Source organism: Pleurodeles waltl, chromosome 10 (assembly GCF_031143425.1).
Source record: "Pleurodeles waltl isolate 20211129_DDA chromosome 10, aPleWal1.hap1.20221129, whole genome shotgun sequence".
NCBI lineage: Eukaryota > Metazoa > Chordata > Amphibia > Caudata > Salamandridae > Pleurodeles > Pleurodeles waltl.
Window position 1 is genome coordinate 767,843,710 of NC_090449.1, and position 21,053 is coordinate 767,864,762.

General features: G+C 41.3%; 1 protein-coding gene across 1 annotated transcript in view; it reads right to left on the reverse strand.

Moving 5' to 3' along the window:
* The window catches only part of GPR158 (G protein-coupled receptor 158), a 1,449,349-nt gene that overhangs the window by 770,580 nt on the left and 657,716 nt on the right, over positions 1-21,053 (reverse strand). The window contains exon 4 of the mRNA XM_069211362.1: positions 13,818-14,035. Within this exon, the coding sequence (XP_069067463.1) occupies positions 13,818-14,035 (218 nt within the window). The remainder of the gene's footprint in view (positions 1-13,817; positions 14,036-21,053) is intronic.

The following is a 21,053-nucleotide window of genomic DNA, read 5'->3' on the forward strand; positions in this document are numbered from 1 at the left end:
CTCTTTATACCGTCCCAATCTCCTTCCTTCCCATTCTTTGGCTCTCCTGTCAAAGTTTTCATTTTCTCCTCAGAGCAGTCTTTTTCTTTTCCCTTCAGAGTTGATTGCCAGGGCACACATGTAATTGCATTGGGCATCTATACTTCATGAAGTTCATATTCAGATAAGTTCCTCTGGAACCCAGATATTCAAAAGTGTCTTTGACTTGATTTGGGCGCAACGTGCAAGCTTTTCAACCCCTAGTAGGGTGTTTGAATCAGGTGTACTATAAACATTGAGTAGTTCCTGCCTCCTCAAAAGAGGTAGAAACTGATTCATAAAGGGGAGGGGGTCCCTCTGGGCTCCACTAACTGCTCAACCTGATGTTCTTTCAAACAGAAAACTTTTTTGTTAAAGAAGCACCATTTGCTTTAAGGAACTCTACCTCCTTTGAAAAAAAAATCCATTTGAAAATGCAGACACATGAATGTTGATGTTCAGTCTCCTGCAGACCACCATCCCAATGTTTGTATCCAATCAAAGCGTGATTGTGACTTACCTAATTAATATTTATTAGACAAGCCTCTCTGAGACCATCTGAGAATGATGATTTTGCAAACTGTCCTAATAGAACATAGGTCAGTTACGAAAAAAAGACCATTCACAAAAAGTTGGTGCACAATTTGTGACCACTTTTTGCAAACAGGCTCTTTGAGCATCTGGCCTCCTTTCCTCACACACCAGATACCTATGGGTAGCACTTCTGTCTTTCTCCACATCAATAGTATTTATTGTTTTGCTGTGAGAAGCAAACATGCTATTAGCTTGCCCTTTTTTGTACTGGGTAAATTCCCTATGACACAATCCCTAATAGGGTCACCTAAGTGCTCTCAGCTATTTGGATCCGGTGACCTCTTTGATAACTCTCAATATATTTTCCCAGAAATCCCTAATTTTTGGCAGGGACCATAGTATGTGGAATATATTTGTGCTTTTCCACCATGCTCTTAACAGTTGTCTGACCATATTGGGTCCATTAAATGCAGTTGTGCTTGAGTTAAGTGTCATTTCTATATGATGTGGACCAGGGATTCTTTGCCCAGCACTATACTTTAGCATGAGCCATCACACACAAGAATGGACACCATTTAGAGGTGGCCTGAGTTGCAGCTGTGACCCCTGGCCTGCCCTGTGCGCCCCCTGGGACTGCATTTGCAACCTCTGCCCTCCCTGGTAGCAAAATCAGTGCCAGGAATGAAGGGCTAACTCGTCCTTATGGACATCAGTTGGGGCTCCAATCGCCTCAATTTTTGTCAATTATTTTATTGCACAACTTATTCACTGTTAGTGTAACAAAAACAGAGTGCAATTAGCTTGAATATGACCCTTCCTAACTGCAAAGTTAAGTCAAAAATGCTTTTAAACATATGCTTTTTGCATGCATGCAAGTGGCTGTGTGTTTATGTGAGAGTGTGTGTATGTGTAAGTTGTGTGTCCGAGTGAACATAAAGGCCACACGGCATGTGATGTCACTCCTGCTGCCCTTTTGAGGATTGGCATTAATGCATACAAGGTGGCAAGGACTGGCTCAGGGTCAAGGGGCTATTATATTTTCAACTCTGCACTTGACCTAAGGGCATAGGGCTGTGCCAGTTTTACACTCAGATCAACGTATATTAAGACAATTCACCAGAATGGTGGCACCTTTGTGCGTTTCTGTAAAAAAAAAACAATAAAGACCTCTTTAAAAAATAGTGGCATCTTTTGGATATATATCAGTAAAACGTTTTGTATATTCTATTTTAAGTTTTTCTTGATGTTCGCATGTATTACAACACAACACTGCACTCTGAATTACGTCTACAATGCAATGATAAATTAAAAAATATTACAGGAACACATTATCAAGCTACTTCTTGTTCTGAATAAATTTCCCCAAGATGGTGCTAAATTCCCTTTCAGAAACTTAAAGGCGTACAATGAGAGTCTCAGTTTTCTGACATGAGATCACTGCTGTAAGGTGAAATATCATACAGCAGAAAATTGAACCCATACGTAAATCATCCCACTACCAAAAAAAAATAAAGAAAATTATTCAGAAATTAGTCTGGGCGGAATTAGGAGACATCAGAATGGTACAGAGATTACAACCATAGAAATCTAGAAAAGGAGTTTCTCTCAAGCCCTTGTTCACCTTAAAAAATGAAAAATGAATAACGTTTTATACAGATTGGAATCTGGTAAAAGAATTCAATCAAAATGTGATCACAATACTAAAAGTACTGTTTATGCAAGCAGTGCATTGTCAGCAATAGAGCAGAGGTTTCATTGATAAAAGAAATTGTTGCTACATGAGCTATATCTATTTAATAGTTTTTTCATTGGTGAGACCTTTCATCTGGTATATCAAATTTGATCTGGGCTTATTTGTACACATGGGTGTCCTGTCACAGTCAGGTATGGGCGGAAAGCAAAAAACACCATAGCCTAAAAATTGCAGACTATAATGCCTGTGTGACCACCCACACCCAACAGGGGGAAATAGGCCATGAAAATGTGGAGGCCAATGTTATGTTCCCACATAAAATATATGACATAGTGCTGTACAAAGATACACCATCAGATTATCTGGATGAGTGCGACTTCTAAGACGGAGGCACAGAAGCTAGCAGCTAGCATGGAGAATACAAGTTAAATGAGAGGTCCATCAAGTCCACTGGTTTTCAATTTGGTCTAAACCTAGTTAAGTGGCTGAGATATTGATGGTTAATGAAGCCATCAAGTATGAGTTGGTTGTCACCAACTGAAAGTATGTGCGAGTTGCAGAGAACACCAGCAAAATAGTCAGAAGTAAGAAGAAACCTGTGAAATATGATAGACTCCTGAGGAAGTTAAATATGCATGCCATGGTGAGGTAACAGGAACAAAAAGAAAGTGAGATACCTGTGGTATAATACAGTCTTGATACTTTTCATACAGATTTCATCATTGTCCAAAAAGAAGATTCTGATTGGGTGATGATTTATCTCCTCTCATGACAATGTCCTTTGCAACAAGTGACAATTCTTCCAAAATGTTTATAAATGATCTAGCATTAACACTCACCACACTTTCCCTTCTCCCTCCTTCCATGATCAATTTAATTACTTCGTTCAAAACTATGTCATCCTCCAAACACTTACACCATTTTTCGTGTGACACTGTGCCCTGGGTACACATTGCACCCTCTTTTTCACACTTCTGTACCTGTTCTCTATCTCCTGCCAATCTTGTGGTAACTGTGATAAACAATCTGCTTGGACATTGCACCAACCTAGAATATATTCAAATGCAAACTGGTATTCTTGTAGTCATGCAGAAAGCCTGGCTAAATGTGCTGATCCCTTGCCTGCACCACTTGGCAATAACACCCTTATTAAAGGCTTATGGTCAGTGCAAAGTATTATCCTGGGACCCCATCCAGAGGCCCTAAAATACTCAACACCCCATGCTGCTGCTAGAGTATCTTTTTCGATAATTGAGTACCTTCTTTCTATTTGAGCCAATGACAGTGATGTGAACGCTACTGTTTTTTCACTATCAGCCTGGATTTGTGATAAAATCATCCTGAGCTCAATTCCACTTGCAACAACCATGACAATAGTTTTTGAATTTACATCAAATGGTTTCAATAATTTTGCCTCACATATTTTTTCTTTATATTCTGAGATGCAAATTGTTTCCCCAATGGAAACTCTGACCTTTACATAATAACCTCCTGAGACATTCTGTTTTGTCTGCAAAATTTTTCATGATTTTTTAATAGCCTTTATTTGTCCTAGGAACGACTGCAACTGGTCTTTGTCTTGGTAAAAGGGAGCTTTTCTGATGGCTTCTAACAAACTCTTTTGGTCTTATCCCCTCGTTCTGATAAAGTATATCCTTGGTACTCACTTTCCTCAATCAAAAATTTGCATTTCATATTTGTTTTTTTACTTGAGCCTGTCATTTTGAGCCTGTCAAGGACACATCTTGAGGTGTTTTTATGGTTTTCCTTGGTGTCACCAAAAACCAAGTTATCGTCCTGGAAGTAAATAATCTTTATCAAACCTTCAAATATCTCCTCCATCATCCTTTGAAATACTCCTGCAGGGGAGGCAAGACCAAAAGGCATCCTCATAAATTGGAAGATCCCTTGCATTGTGAGGAATGATGATGTGCTTTCGAGTCTTTGTGTAACTTATTCTGGTGATAAGCACTTCGGAGATCTAATTTGGAGAAGTAATTACCACTCTTTAGCAACAGGACCAGTTTGTTTATGTTAGTTAATGGGTAGTTGCCAACCACAATATTTTGATTGAGTGTGCAGTGGTCAACACAAAATATCAGACTAACATCTGATTGGGCCATTGTGTTTACTCTAATATACACAACATATTGATGATGCCAACTTAAGAGAGGTGGACCACTCACTGCCAGGTAAACCTTCCCTTCCACCTGTCTTTGATGAAATTCAGTCTTTGTTAGCATGTAACCAATTATGTCTACCATCTCTCCTCGATATCCGCCTAGATAATTATCCTTCAGTAGAAGACACACGTGAAAATATCTGTTGGGGTATGATAGTATATAGTGATCCTGAACCTACTATTAACTGAATGGTTCTGCCCCTCACTCTAAAATTTGCTGTTGGTCTGGGTGGACAGTTACCTTTGCTAACCTTGTTGTGAATACTTAAGACCCTGTCCGTCCCTGCCCTTTCCTCACATTCAAAATATTTTTCATGTACAATTCCTACCCTGGACTTGGTTCCTGTTTTACACATCCGTGCAAAGTGCCCTCTTCTTCCACATTTTTAGCACCCCTTTCTCAAAGCAAACACGTCTTAGATTCTGTACCATGAAATGTGCTCCCACATCTGGTACATATCTTGCCGATGGGCTTATTAGTATTACTGTATGTATTTTTGTTGTTAGGTCTGCCAAAATGTCACTATTATCCTTGTCCAAACAACTAATGTCAACATCATTTCCTTTATGCAATATTCTGACTGTTTGACTACTTTTGCTATCTCAATGGTATCTTTGAACATTGGGTTCTTTGCTGCCCAGGGCCTTTCCTGCATGTTCTTGCTTTGGCATTGAATGATTAATTGGTCAAGTATTAATTTGTCTGTTGTTGTTCCAAACTGACACTTAATGCATAGTTCCCTTAATCTAGACACAAATTCATCTACACTTTCTCATATCCTTTGTGGTTGTATATAAAACATACCTTGTCATAACAATGTTGATATCCTTTGTGAACCTTTTTCCCAAATTTTCTTTGCTTCCTTGTATACATCTTCTGTCTGTTGACCATTCTGTTCTAGCACCACTGGCAAGTATTTCAATATGTGTTGATCTTATTGTCCCAATGTGATGAGAAGAATTGCTTTCGTTCTTGTAGGTCTAAGGTCTTGGCCATCCAATGCCACTAATAAGTTTTAAAACATGTTCACCCACTCCTCCCAATTGATAGGAGGATCACCTGGTTGCGTGGCAAACAGGGGTGGCGGTACTATTCCCTGATTATTGCTTGCTGTTATTGTAAAGATTTACTAACTATTAAGACAATAGAAAATACTAAAATATATATATATTTTAATGTATCTTTTTGTAGATCTTCCTTTGTGTTTATTTTGTTTTGTTTCTTTGCCATAGTCCTTTTCTTTGTTTCAGTAGCCTCCTTAATTTGGGAGTGGTTCCAAAGTTACGTAGTCCTTCCTTTGTATCTTTTTTCTTTTGCTTTGTTAAAGTTCTTTCTTGGTGTTAACAGCCAGCTTTGGTTAGGGGTGGTTCCAGAGATAAACTCCCTTACTCTTCAATAGTGACGGTGGAACAAGCGTCTGTCTACATAATGAGTAGCTTCTGGGTGGTCACTGCATGCATGTGTGGTCCATGTAATGCATGTGTATAATCCCCCCTTAATGTGTTTTTAACAATGTGTGGGACCAGCGCGCTGTTTTAAGTGTTTTCAGTTGCTTGACTAATGTGTGCGAGCCCCCGGTGCGTGGTTAATTCAGCTCATGCTGGGGTCATTCCCAACCAGCTGCACACCTATGATAATGTTTGAGAACGCAGTTCCAAGAGTTCACAGCTGCTCAAGGTTAAAGAGCGTGCAGGCCTCTGGCACACATTCAACTCTGCCTGTATTTAATGCAGTACACAGTTGTGGCCGGCCAGTCCCTGGGTGTCCCCAAAATAAATAACCAATACTGGGACTACACACCTGCTGCCAAGATCACCACTAATCCTGTGTCGCCTCTACTCCCCCTCCCATTGTGGGTTCATTGCTGGTCCATTTACCTCAGTGATCGTTTTCCTTTGGCTGGTGCTTGTCGCCAATACTGAGAAGTATGAGCAGTGGCGGCTGCCACTGAACAGGGGTAGCGGGGATGGAAAAAAAATGTTAAAAAAATACACCTAACTATTGGGGACGGAGATGCGTTTGTCTACTCTGTCCTCCTCCTTGTCCGGAAGCACACAGGCTTCAAGAGTCCTCTCAGCCAATCTTAACACTGCTGTCACCAGCATGACAGCAGGATTGTGATTGGTGTGGGCACCCTGCTTCAGCACTCACAGAGGGAGTGGCACCCTGTGCACTTTCTCCTCCCGGCTGTGAAATACAGCCACGTGGAGAAATGCAAAATGCGCACATCTGTTTGGCTGGCCCAACAGACGTGTATCCAAGGTGCACAAGCCACTCTTTACTCCAGCCCCCTCCAGCCCAGCCCCACCCCACCCTATCCTGCTGCCTCAGCTAAAAATAAAATGATAATAATGATCCGTTATTATAATTTTATTTCTCTGCTCAAAGCAGCCAGGCGAGACTCCTTCGCTTCAGTGGAGGAGCCACCCCTGAGTATGAGCTGTTACACTTCACACTGTATGAATACAGATATATATTTGAAGTCAGGAACACAGGAGAACATGGTGCCGTCACCAGCCTCCAAGTAACTGTCATTACAGATCCCTCAGCTGGTAGAACCCACTCATTGTAATTCTCAGCGTGTCGCATGCCTAGAATTCCACAAGTACAACAGTGATGCTACCAACATCTTATGGACCCGGGTAATTCTCCTTAGGCAGAGAAGGACTTTATGTGAGAAGAACACTCAGTTGTTTTTAAAAGCATGTCCTATTCTATCACAGACTAAAAGTTCAAAAATATATTTAACAACATTACTTCAGTGGGTACTAACACAGACTCACTGAGACATTCTTGTCAGCCTTTACCATGATGACAATTCCTTTGGCAACTTAGGTTGAAAACACTGTTTGAGACTCCATGAGAATTTTCATACTAGCCATTTCACTTTCAGGATATTGTGATGCAGTACTAGTGTTACCTGATGTGGTAAACATTTTAGTTCTCCCACTGATAGCTGTTATACAAAAAAAATGCTCTGCCCTAGTCTGTCCCACATGTTGATTTTAAAAGTGTGGTACATGTTCACCTAGTATAAGCTGACTGTCACCTCGCTGTTTAAGTATTTATTTATTAGCATTTTATTTGGGGCAGAGAGCTTTACATAATTCAAGGTTACAGGAGGACCTGTACAAATGTTTGTAGACAAACCCAAGCAAACTACTGGTAAAGAAAAACACAATATCACAATACGAAGTCACACAACACCTTTAACACCATATAAATAGTTGCTTTCAGAGTTGTCAGGCGTAGCCTAAGACATCTTGATAGAAGAGAGTTGTCCTCTTCCAATCTAGAAAACACAAAGGATTCTTTCACTTTGACAAGTGGGTGGAGTGCTGCCCCAAACTAATTGCATTGCAGATATAATGACTGATTTGATAATTCACTGTAATTCTTCAGTTTGTGTTGCGGTTGATAAGCTCATGTCCAGGACCTGGGAAATGATGGAGTAAAACAGACACTGCACATAGATTATCACCTTGTATCAAGCAATGAGGTTAGTATATACAAAAAGGCAACTGTCATTAGCTTGATAAAGTTTGATTAAGAGGATGGTGCCAGTTAGGAGAACCACTTCCAGCTAGTGCTGATGCCACTAACATCAATCAATGCAATAAGCGCCAACATTTCATTCTCAGAGTTAAGGACTTAGGATAATTTCACAACAGACCCTCTTGCATGTAACACAATCAGAATATAAATGAAGGCTCTAACTCCAAATAATAGAGAATCACCTATATCATACATTTGCTTTTGCACAAAAATCTTGAAAAAGCAGATGAATGGAAGTATACATATTGTGACTTCAAGACGGCCGAACAAAGTGCATAAGATGAATTAAAAGAAACATCTATGCATCTTTCAGAGATATAAGTTATTAGGCAAATGTTTCTGTATTTGAGGAAGGGCAATTCCATCAACATTGTTAAAATTTCCATGGTGTCAAAGAAGGTGCTAAATGAAAATGGAGACAAAAAGAAAACGTATTCCCACCAGAATCGGCTTAAAATCTATCATCCATACCCCGTGTTGATTAAAAGTTTGACAGAAAATGAATCCAAGTACACTCACAATAGGTAATGTTAAAAGAATATCTTAAATGTAGAATGTTTAGGCTTGACAAATCATCTGAACTTCACACATCATACTGTGCCTTAATTTGCAGAAGGCATTGAACAAAACTAATCGCAATGCCTGTATCTTTTCTAGCCAATTTTAGACACACTAGCAACCCTTTCTCCCAGATTAAGATCAGCATGTGTGACTGACAAGTAAAAGGTTACTTTATTGGCCCTTGATCAAGATTCCTTTTCCTGGGTCAAATTTAAACTAAGATGAAATGTAAAAGCAAGGCCTCTGCCTAGTGGGTCCATGACATGTGTGACATGACATTCCAGAGAGAAGAATTACATCAAAACTGAATAGAAATGAAAGATCCAGGATGCACCATCAAACTGAAGTTTTAGCAAGAACCCTGAATTTCATCCCCCTTGTGAGGAATGCACATTATCACGGTCCACAGCCTTTTTCAGGGGTAGTCATTAGGAAGGTCTGGGCTTCTATCTGACAGAATGAACTATGGTGCATTTAACAATGTATTCTGCATATTAAACTGATCATTGCAACAAATTCTCAATGACAATGCACATATTTCAAGGTTCAAATCTATACTCAAAACATAAACATAGAGTACTCATCTATACTCTGAGGATGGATTAGTGATTTGGTTATGCAGACTCCACAATTCTACATATCATTATGCAACTGAAATGCTTGTTGTGCCAGGTGAGTTATCCCACAACTGTAGAGATACACATAATTATCCAAATAATTAATGCATTCATGCAAAGTCCATTCTCCACCAACCAGTAAACTCACTTAAAGTTCAATTTGAAATCAATATGTTTTCTTTTTTTAAAAACATTTTCGTAAATGTATATCCTTCATATGAATCAGTCAGTTCCAGGTTACACCTTTTAGTATTCTTGTAATATAATGAACATTGCTGTTGACTTAACACATTTCTTTTTAATCTTGATTAGAAACCAATAGTTAAAAAAAAACTAAAAAACAGAACCAAACAAAGAAAAATATCCCTGATTCTCATAGTTCAATTTTAGCTCCAGAGTCTGTTTTCGTTTCCATTGTAGATCTAACATTAAAGCATAGACATATACCTGCATCATGCAATATGCACTTAATTACCTTATGAACTTAAATATTGTATAAATATAAGAATTATAGAAACAACACAAATACTCTCTCTAATTAAGATAACTTGGAGATCAAGACATCTTGGTGAAACTACAATCAAAATGTGTACCTTTCTGCTTATCATCATCAGAACAGAGTATCTATTGCCAATTCTGTGAAAGCAGGAATGCTGAATCAAATGACTGAAGAACTTAAATATATCACATAAAGAAATGTTTCCTGACCTTACTGCCTTCATTAAATAAAATGATTGCCACAGATAACATGCACTCCTTGTTGGCCAATCACTTAATACAAATTCACTTCAAAATATGAAAGCAGGATGTTTCACTATAAAGAACACTTAATTTTTCAGGTGCACATGGTCCGATAAATCACGTGGTTTTGCATCCTCAATGCCAGTAATTCACATAATTGTTCAGTGACCTGGATACGCCCAACAGGGAAGCCCTCAGAGGAGGTATACAACCACTGATCATATCCTGGCAGAATCACATAAACTGGTAGTGGCGCCAGGCCACGTTTTTGTCAATTATTAATGCAGCCAGACCTTATTTTGTGTGTCATGGGGCCTCCCAACTATTCTCAAATATATTTTTACTGTTACATAAATCCCAGATCATTGTGCTGACATGCTGGGCTCTGTGCATTTGTAGTATGTGTAAGAAGAATTTGTGAGTACAGAAATATCAGCACTGGTACCTAAATTTCTTAAGGTCCTCCTTGTATGAGTCTGAGGGCCTCATTATGAGTTTGGCTGGTGGCGGAGGCTGCCCGCCAAACTCTTTAGGTTGGAAGACCACCACTCCAATCTTCCACCCGCTGGCCCTAATACGAATTTTCCGCTGGCCCATGGCACAACATTGACGTTGGCCGTGGGCGGTGCAGGGGCCCCCATGGGGCCCCCAGCATCCCATCTCCCCCATACTTTGCATGAAGGTGGAATCGCCATGCAAAAGCTGGTAGACACAGGAGTCGTAATCCCCAGGGCAGCGCTGCTTCCAGCGATACCGTGGCGGATTAAGACCTCTGGCACTGCCAGGCCGACAGCTGGCCTAGTGTCAGTGCCCGCGGTCCGACCGTGTTGCGTTCTCTACGGTCTTAATGTGGAGGTCGGATCCCCACTTTGGCGCTGGTCCGACCGCCACCGCGAGTGTGGGGGGTCTTAAGACCGCCACACTTGTAGTGAGGGCCTGAATGTTTGTAGGTTAATCTGAGTCTATCAATTTACAGTGTACAGTACTGGTAAGCCCTTTGTCCTTAGGGCTTGTGAATTGGAAGTGTAAATGCTCTGTCATGAGACAATTCAGCCTCCAGTATGCACTGCTTAGTGTAACTACAGCTTTGTAATATTCTCAGGATATTCTATGTTTTTCTAAGTTAAGGTTTATTCATCACATAATTACATAGTGTAGCATAATGTTGTTTTTTCAATATTTGTCAATATAATGCACCCAGTGCTTAATCTGAGGAAATGGTTGCTGGTGGGACCCACTTGAACGTATTTTTTGGGACTGGCATTTATTTTTTCTCATCAGACATTGAATACAAGCAAGAGAGGGAAAACACACGAAGGGGAAATATGGAGAAAGATGGAGCTGCTGTTGCAAAGGAAGTAAGCAGGAACCGACAAGAGTGAGATAAAGGGGTAGGAAGTGTCTAATAGTGGGAGGAAGAAACATGAGGTGGATTTAAAACTATGCAGTCTTGGTATTCGATACACCATCATTTAAAAGCAGTGGCTGCTCCTTTCTGAGCAAATTTTGGGCAACAGCACTCACTGTGCTACAAATTAAGCACTAATTGGATCGATATCCAAATATGTGAATAAGTACTCAATCTTCTTTGTACAAAAACCTCACTGCACATCGGACAATTGTGTCCTTCATCTGAGGGAATTACTCATTTTAATACATCTACATGGAGGTTTGCACAGTGCAAGGGATGAAAACTGGACTCTCTTGGTGGGCCAACTAACTCTGTGGCTTCACCAAGAGCAAGTATGGTGAAGCGGCAGAGATAATATGTCCACTGAAAGAGTAATATTTTCTAACCACCTTTCTGGCCCTCACAGCATTAAAGTTGACTTATTTCATTAGTAAACAAAAGTGAGTGATCTACACAATACGATACTAGTTTGTGACACAAAACATGGCAGAGGAAGTGTACCATTCCAGGACCAGTAAAATGACTGCATTGAGGAAATTTACCAGATGTAACAAAGTGTACATTTGGATTAGTCTACATAGGGAAACATGAGATGAAAAACAGACAACACAGACAGAATATAGGAGTAAGAAGAGAACAGGAAAAGTAAAATCATCTATCGAAATTCACTTTGATCAATGCAACCACAACAGTAAACAAACATCCATGCTCAGTTTTTAGGAACAGATACATTTGGAAAAGTGTTTGATGGTAAGAACCACAAACAGTCTATACCTGCGCAAAAGCAGGATGATAGACGTAGGTCCTGGTAAAACAAACTTTAAAACCTCTTACAAATGTTTGTAAAATTTACAAAATGTTTTTTGAAATTGTATATAAAATTCTCTGACATTTATTTGGTTTGGTTTCAAATATAAATTGAATGAAAAGAAGAAATACATACATAGGCTCATCAAGACTTGACCTTCTGCTGTAAAGTGAAGGATCTTTGCTCTGCTACAAGTGTTTTTTCCCCACCTAATTCCCTCACCTAATTTAGCGATGTGGAACTCTTTGTTATTTAGCAGTGGAGTCTCAGCTAGATCCCCCCAAAGGAAAACTTTAGTAAGTGGCCATCTTCCTCTGACTCATCTAAAACAGTTCTAAGCCAGACTTCCCAACCACTGGCACCTCACCCAAAATTAATCAACAGAGTTGAACATTCTGAAATAAACAATAGTGACTTACTTGAACCTCGCTTGTGAGATTTTTAGGATCACCACTTAAAAGAATTTGATATACAACTGCATTGAAAATACGTCAAACATCTGCACCCACAGGTTTGCAACATCAGAAGGGTGAAGATTTCCCATTTTGAGGAATTCACAAAGCTTTTCAAGTTTACTACAGGAAACAAGCATTAGTGACTTTTTCCCCATACTTAAGGAAACTTTAGTGAATTCCAACATGCAACTTTACAAAGGGTTTTCTCTGGTACAATAGTATGTGATATACTATTACACCTTTGTAGCTTTTTTCCCTGTGGAGAAAGCCAATTGCCTATGCCTCCCCCAGTTTGGGCAGTGTTCTAACCCAATTGTCACTGTAGAAAGGTACCTAAATGTACTCTGGCTAGGAATTAGAATCCCGTTTCCAGGATGTGGATGTGTGGGAAACAAGTTTGCAAATAGCCACAAACTGCTATGTTTATGGGTACTCCCAAATTCCATACACTTTCCCTACCTTGGAAGGCAATTCCCTATACCTAGGTTAGTGTTTAGTCTAATAATGTATTTAGTATTTTGATATTTAATTTCAAAGCATACTGAGCATTGGACATCAATTTACAATTGCAAGTTTACCCTTATGACTTCAGTGCAGTTTGGGCTGGTCTGTGGCTACTAGAGCAGGACAAAGGCTGATCTGCCTAACGCTGGGTCTAATCTGAGGTGGCATGATGGGGTGCAGCCCAAGTATTTACCAGTTGCTCAGAATAATTCAAGCAAATCATTCTTCACTTTTTTGTATTACTTAGAACATCTAGCATAGACATAAGCAAGCCGCCCATAGATGAAAAAATGATAAGCAGTATCATGTTGCCCTAATGCTGTGATGGCAACTGAATGACGTTTTATAATGAAAAGCAAAAATGTGGGCAAACGCAATGTGCGCAAAGGTGCTGAAAAAATATAAAGTAGATTTTTGATATATATGATGCCACCACTCTATCTCGGCCATATTTATGACAATCAAGTATGTGAAATTAACTTTCAATGGAAATTATGATGTGTTATATTTTCATTCAAAAAGAAGGAAAGTGTTCTCCCCTCCATGCATCAGCAATCACTGATAAAGTATTTACCCTTGTCATAATAACAAGTGTGAAGTTATCTTCACTTCTGGGTGTTTCATGATCCAAAATGGCATTCATCCCCTCATCAAACCTAAAACCCAAATATGAATCAACATTTCAAGGTATAATGGAAAATGATGTGCAGAAACAAGATTAAAACAATATTGGTTACCTTTGCTCTGCGAAAATGGTAGACAAGCAGCATGCTAATAAAGTCCAACAGCATACAAAATGCTTGGAATGAGATGATAGCGACCCGTAAATATGTGTCCTCTTGTGCATAGCAAGGAGTGTCATCTGTACAGTGGGAACATCCTTCCCTGCAGGGCAGACACTCATAGATTTCTTCAGACATCTCACCTCTAGAAAAACGATTATCTGCATCCTTTCCTGAAACATCAAGCAGAAAGTTATATTAAATCAAGCGTGGTATAGTAAAAGACTGTTCCCCTCTTTCGCATTCACATACTCATTTGCACAATCTATTTCAGTGCAAATGTTGTTATGCATTTCTTCTGCGTTACCTGTACTTTGAAAAAATACAGTAAATAAATTACTTTCTATAATATATTGAGCACACTCATTAAAATGCAGGATTGTTCTCTTCTTCTAACCATTAACAGTTTAAATGAACAGTACTGCAGACATCAGCTTTTTCTTAAGTAAAGACGTTTGCATGCCATGTCTGTACAATAGTACTTTCACCTTACAGTAATAAAGAAAACATTGGAGAAACCAGTAAGCCTTGTTATTTTACACAAGCATTGCCAAAGCCAGTAAGTCTGACCTGGAAGCGAAAATGTAAACCATGCCCGTGCTTTGGCAATACTTGTTCATTTTGCATGCACAATCTCACTAATTACTGTTTTCCTACTCTTCACCTGCCAACGACAATATTTATGTAAATAGAAAGCCCGAAAACTCGTCTAAATGCGTTATTTGCATGTCATCAGAGTTTAGAAAACCTCAAGGTGTCACGTTCCAGATTCAGGCTGCAGTTCTATAGTTACTAAACGAACCTCCAGTCACAAGGCTTTGCTGTATTTCGCTGAAACGCCATAGGCTAGTACTAGAGGTCCTGCGAGCCCAGCACACGTTCTACCTATAGCAGGTTGCAGTAGCTCAGGCCGTGGGCGTCGTTTAGGGGCCGCTAGGGGTCGCATCTGCGACCCCCCAGCTTGCCCCTTGCGACCCATGGTACGGCATTTGAGACCCCTGGTCTGAGAGGCAACAAAATCAGTGTCAAAAGCGGAGAGGCGGCTCGCCCTTATGGACGTCGGTAGAGGGTGCTTCTTTTTTCAGTGTGCCTGATCATACAGTGAGCTAGAATTTAACATATAAATATTCATATTGACTTTTGAAACTCTTCATAGGTTGTTTTTTGGTTTTCTATAGCCTAAATAAATATACCCCTGTTTTGTTATTAAGGAGATCGTATTTAGTAAGCGTTTGAGTGCACTCTTGAGTCTTTAACTGGAAGGCACCCTGATATTGATATGTATCACCACGTATTAAAACGCTATTTTAGCTGTGTTCTGGAAGGTACTTTTTACAAAGTGTGCAAGCAGCTACCAGTGTGTAAGGCCAGAAAAGGAAAGTAAGAGATGACAGATGAAAATATTAGAGATCAAAAGAGAGATAGGGATACATCAGAATGCATCAAGTCTGTCAAAGGAAACTCAGAATCTACCCGAGAAGGAGGATACATAAGACTGGTGGTGGTGGGAGCAGTGTCAGTGGGGACATTGTTGTGAAAGGGGTTATGGTGCCTGAAAAGTCTGTTCTTGAGTATCAAAGGCAGGAACAATTAGACTACATAGGACAACACATTTGGCTCTTAAAAAATACAAGCAGTCCAAAGAACCCCTACCCTATTTTGTCCTCCTTGTGAACACGAGACTATTTCAAGCTACCCATATGCATTTTATTGATGAAGGCTGAAATGCCGGAATACAGCAAGTGCAAGGGAAAGTCAATTGGGTAGCACAATCCTTCTAAATCCCCCAGACGCCCTGGCAAGATGAAAGGTAGAATGCATTCAATTACTCCACTCCAAGGTTTAAAAAAAAAGCAGTGAGAATGAGTTTACTTAGCCCTCACATCAGCTTGAATAATGAAGTCATAGTTGACAGAATTCCCATCTACATGCTGATGAGCATGTTATTTTATAACAGTGTGATATTATTATGCAAGGGAAACACCCAGAAGAACGATTCCGGAACCACGAGGTTGTGAAAAACGAAAGCCAAACAACACTTTCGTTTTCCATGATTGCCTGGTTTCGGTACCTTAACTACGCATGTCTAAACAACGTACATGCGTGGTTAAGGTACAGAAGGGAGTTGGAGTGGATGCGGTGAAGGAGGAGGTAAGTTTGTCTGGGACTGGGGCTGTTTTGGGGGGTGGAGGGGTAGGAGCTGGGGGTGATTAGGGTTTGGGGGGCAGGGTTTAGGTTTTAGGGGCGGGGTGGGGACTCAGGGTATTATTTTTTTGGGGGGTGGGGTGGGGCGCTGGGAGCGATTAGAGTTTAGGGGGTGTTCAGAGTTTAGGTTTAAGGGGTGGGGTGGGGGGCTGGGGTGGAAGCATGCTGGGTCGTGCATGCTGATTGATGATGCCTTTATCGGGAAAGCGTTTACAATGGTAAAATAGTTGTAAACGCATTTGTGGTAAAGGGATTATTGTTTAGAACGAGGTCGTTGTTCTGACCTCGTTGTTGAGCCACGGGTGGTTTAGGCACCCGTGGTTCCGACATATAACCATTATGCAAACCCCATTCAGGATCAATTCAGGCTTTATCTATCATGATGCTGTCAATTGGCAGACTTCCCAAAAATTAGAAAAATGTCAACATGACCCCTTTGTTGGGTTCGTGAGTCAGGACTTCAGATCCATGATCTGAGCAGAAAGCACCAGCTTGGCTTGTTCTCACTTGTCAGTGTTTATGGACTGCCATTCCAATGTATTCCCAATATATTCACAATTGCAAGGGAGGGGGGAAGTAGGTTAAAATACACACATTATTCATTCAGTTAGGGATGGGTAAGTTGTTGTGTTCCTTTTCTTCCATATTTTTTTAAAACCGATATTAAATTAAGTAAATTCAAAAGACTGATTTGCCTAGAGCAAAACAGAAATACCGTCTCCTTAATCCTACAACAAACTTTGCTGGCATTTACATTTTGGCTGTTCTTCTTGTTTACATTATGACTATTTTTAGCCTTTACATTTTGGCTGTTGATGGACTTTACATTTTGATTTTTGATTCATGTTAGAGCTTGATTGGGAACAGATTCATGCAGAGCTTGACAGTGGAACCAACCATGGACCTGATTTAGACGCTGGTGAAAAAAGTAAAGACCAGCAATGTTGCAGAGGATCTTACAGCTGCCATCCCTACCTTTAATCCCCCCCACCAAATTTAAAGTTTATCACTGGCCCGATTGGGAACTCTATGGGTTTGTATAAACCTACACCATGGCGGTTCATACAAACCCCTATAAAAGTTTGTTTTATGTCCTTCTTGGTTATGGATGCCTACTTTGAGCTTATAAACATTTTTGTACAAACATAAACTGTCAAAGTACAAGTTTGGTTTTGGAAAAGAAACTGCCAATGACCCCAATACTATAGCAGATTTCTCCCATGATGTGGGCGTAATTTCTTTAATTTTTACTGTCGGTCACAGCCAGAATATTCCTTGCAGTGATGGACACTAAAAAAAGCCATCTGAATGCCAACTCTAAGCATACTGTAGTGAATTATCGGATGGCTTACCAAGGACAGTCAATACTTCTTTGAGCTGTCAGATGAAGTTTTACCCTCAACTGAGTAAACTTTACTCCAGCCGAAACCTGGTGGTCTACCTGACTGAAAATACTGCAGGCAGACTGAGAATTTGACAGCTATGGCACTCCATTGCTGTTGTGATGGAATGCACAGTGCATCAAACTATACATCAGGACCCATGTTGCTTAGTTTTGTTTTTTAAATATTTGTTTTGCAAAACAAAACCTAGAGATGAAAAAACAAAATTATTCAACCCCAAATATTTTTAATAAAAGTAAATCTCTAGCTTGGGTTGAACTGCTTCCCAGCGAAAGCTCTGTACCCATAGAAACCAAACCCTCCAAAGGTGCAAATGTTACAAGAAAGGAGGATGCTTCTCAGACACAGCTTATCTTTACTACAAAAGAATATATACAGATTCTGCACATGTTCGTGCATGGCACCAGCTTACCTATGACAATTTGTATCCCTTATGTTTGACTAACTGTAGTTCGATGTGTGGATTGGGCCTAAAAATCTGCAGGATCTCTCAATTGATGATTGGAAATGAGGCATAGCCAATGAATGTTTGGCGTCTACTAATAAGGAGTACTTGCTACGTGGGATGCACAATAAATAAACATAATCAATATTTGCATTATTTAATTACATGTGATTTAGGTACACCCTTCACCAATCATCAGCCAAGTCAAGGTAGATTAAACAATTTAAAATCAGAGCATTGAGACTTTAAATCCATAGTAACAGTTTTTCCTTTAAAGCAGTGGTTTTTCAAACTTTTTAATGCTGCATCCCCCCACTGAAAAAATAAAAACCATCTGGCCCCTCTCAGAATTTTTCACAAATATTCTATTAAGATGGCATTGCAGTTGTTATGTTACCTTTTTTTTAAAAATGCAGTAAATTGTTTTCTGCTAAAACAAAGCACATTTATCTGCATAATGCTTCTTTTGGACAGAGCCTGGTGCCCCCTCCACCCCTGCGGGACCATGTGAGGCCCCTCTAGGGGGCCCACCACCGTTTAAAGACCCCAGCTTTAAATTAAAGAGTTGTGGGGCCTATATTGTTTTCTTACAGGAAACAAACATTTTGTGTGGCGGGGAACAACTTGAAAAAAAATCATCTTCTCTTCTTATCATGGGGGAGCACTGTTGTGGCTCCTTAGACAAACTGTTAACAGGTGGCAATAGCTGCACACCTACCCATAATTACAGGCAGGATTGTGTTTGCTTAGAAGACAGAATGATGGCTTGATCTTACCCACCGTTTCCTACATCCATGGGGTAAAACAGTGAGGGCAGTGAGGGACTGAGTGCCGAATTAGTTGATGATAATGTACAAAGGACATTTAAATTCACCATTTCTCTCATACATATGATTCACAGGTGAAATTAAATTATATCTTCTGTGTTAGAAATGGGGTCTTTGGTTGACAGTCAGGTTACCCCCTGTTCAAGCAAGGACCCTCACTCTAGTCAGGGTAAAAGAGACTCACCTCAGCTAACCCCTGCTTACCCCCTTGGTAGCTTGGCAGAGCAGTAGGCTTAGCTTCAGAGTGCTAAGTGTAAAGTATTTGTACCAACACACACAGTAACTTAATGAAAACACTACAAAATGACAACACCAGTTTAGAAAAATAGGAAATATTTATCTAAACAAAACAAGACCACAACGACAAAAATCCAACATACACAAGTCAAGTTATGAATTTTTAAGGATTAAACTCAAAAATAGGGCTCAGAAACAAAAATTCTTCGATGAGATGTTAACACGGCATCGTGACGGAGTCGTTCCCAACAAGCCGACACCAGCGGCGCCGGACACGGAGTCGTGTAGACCCCCAAGTACAGAACCTTTGGTGAAGAGTGAAAACAAGCCGATGCGCGAAGTCGGGGATCGCAGCGTCTGTGCGAAACGTTGAATCCACGAGCTTCGAGCGGCGTCGGTCACGACGGGGTGCGGCGACTTCCACGGAGCCACGGACTTCAGCGGGGCTGCAGCGGCGTCGGGCCTGCGAAGAGCGTCGCATTCCAGCGAAGGTCACGGCGTCGGGTGCAGGCGGCGTCACCGGATTCAGCAGCGGCATCGGTCCGGAGTCGTCCGAAGTCGATTTCCTTGGATTTCCACCAGCTTTCCTTTCAAGGGCCCAGGGACTGGATAGGGCACCCCTTGTCAGAGCAGGAGTCTCTCCAGAGACTCCAGGTGCTGGCAAAGAGAAGTCTTTGCTGTCTCTGAGACTTCAAACAACAGAAGGCAAGTTCTAAATCAAGCCCTTGGAGATTTCTTCACAAGATGGAAGGCACACAAAGTCCAGTCTTTGCCCTCTTACTCTTGCAGAAGCAGCACTGCAGGAAAGCTCCACAAAGCACAGTCACAGGCAGGGCAGCACTTCTTTCTCAGCTATTCAGCTCTCCTCCAGGCAGAGGTTCCTCTTGGTTCCAGAAGTGTTTCTAAAGTCTGTAGATTTGGGTGCCCTTCTTATACCCATTTTAGTCTTTGAAGTCACCTTTCTTCAAAGGGGACTCACACCTACTTGTGAAATCCTGCCTTGCCCAGGCAAGGCCTCAGACACACACCAAGGGGTTGAGTTTGCATTGTCAGAGGCAGGCACAGTCCTTTCAGATGAGAGTGACCACTCCACCCCTCCCTCCTAGCAGAGATGGCTAATTAGGAAATGCAGGTTACACCCCAGCTCCCTTTGTGTCACTGTCTAGTGTGAGGTGAAAAACAACCCAACTGTCAAACTGACCCAGACAGGGAATCCACAAACAAGGCAGGGTCACAGAATGGTTTAAGCAAGAAAATGGTCACTTTCTAAAAGTGGCATTTTCAAACGCACAATCTTAAAATATCTTAAAATCAACTTTACTAAAAGATGTATTTTTAAATTGTGAGTTCAGGGACCCCAAACTCCACATGTCCATCTACTCTCTAGGGGAATCTACACTTTAATCATATTTAAAGGTAGCCCCCATATTATCCTATGAGAGAGACAGGCCTTGCAACAGTGAAAAACAAAGTTGGCAGTATTTCACTGTCAGGACATATAAACCACATTACTAAGGCGGTCATTCTGACCGCGGCGGTCGGCGGTCGCCGCCCGCCAAGCGGTTCCCGCCGAAAGACCGCACCGCGGTCAAAAGACCGCGGCGGTCATTCCGGCTTTCCCGCTGGGCCGGCGGGCGACCGCCAGAAGACCGCCGGCCGGCCCAGCGGGACAGCCCCTTCAACAATGAATCCGGCTCGGAATGGAGCCGGCGGAGTTGAAGGGGTGCGACGGGTGCAGTGGCACCCGTCGCGATTTTCACTGTCTGCTAAGCAGACAGTGAAAATCTTTGTGGGGCCCTGTTAGGGGGCCCCTGCACTGCTCATGCCAGTGGCATGGGCAGTGCAGGGTCCCCCAGGGGCCCCACGGCACCCGTTCCCGCCAATTTGGGTCTGGCGGTGGACGCCGCCAGAAACAGGCTGGCGGGAAGGGGGTCGGAATCCCCATGGCGGTGCTGCAAGCAGCGCCGCCATGGCGGGTTCCCTGGGCCAGCGGGAAACCGTTGGGAAACCGCCGGCTCCCCTTTTCCGACCGCGGCTTTACCGCCGCGGTCAGAATGGCCCAGGAAGCACCACC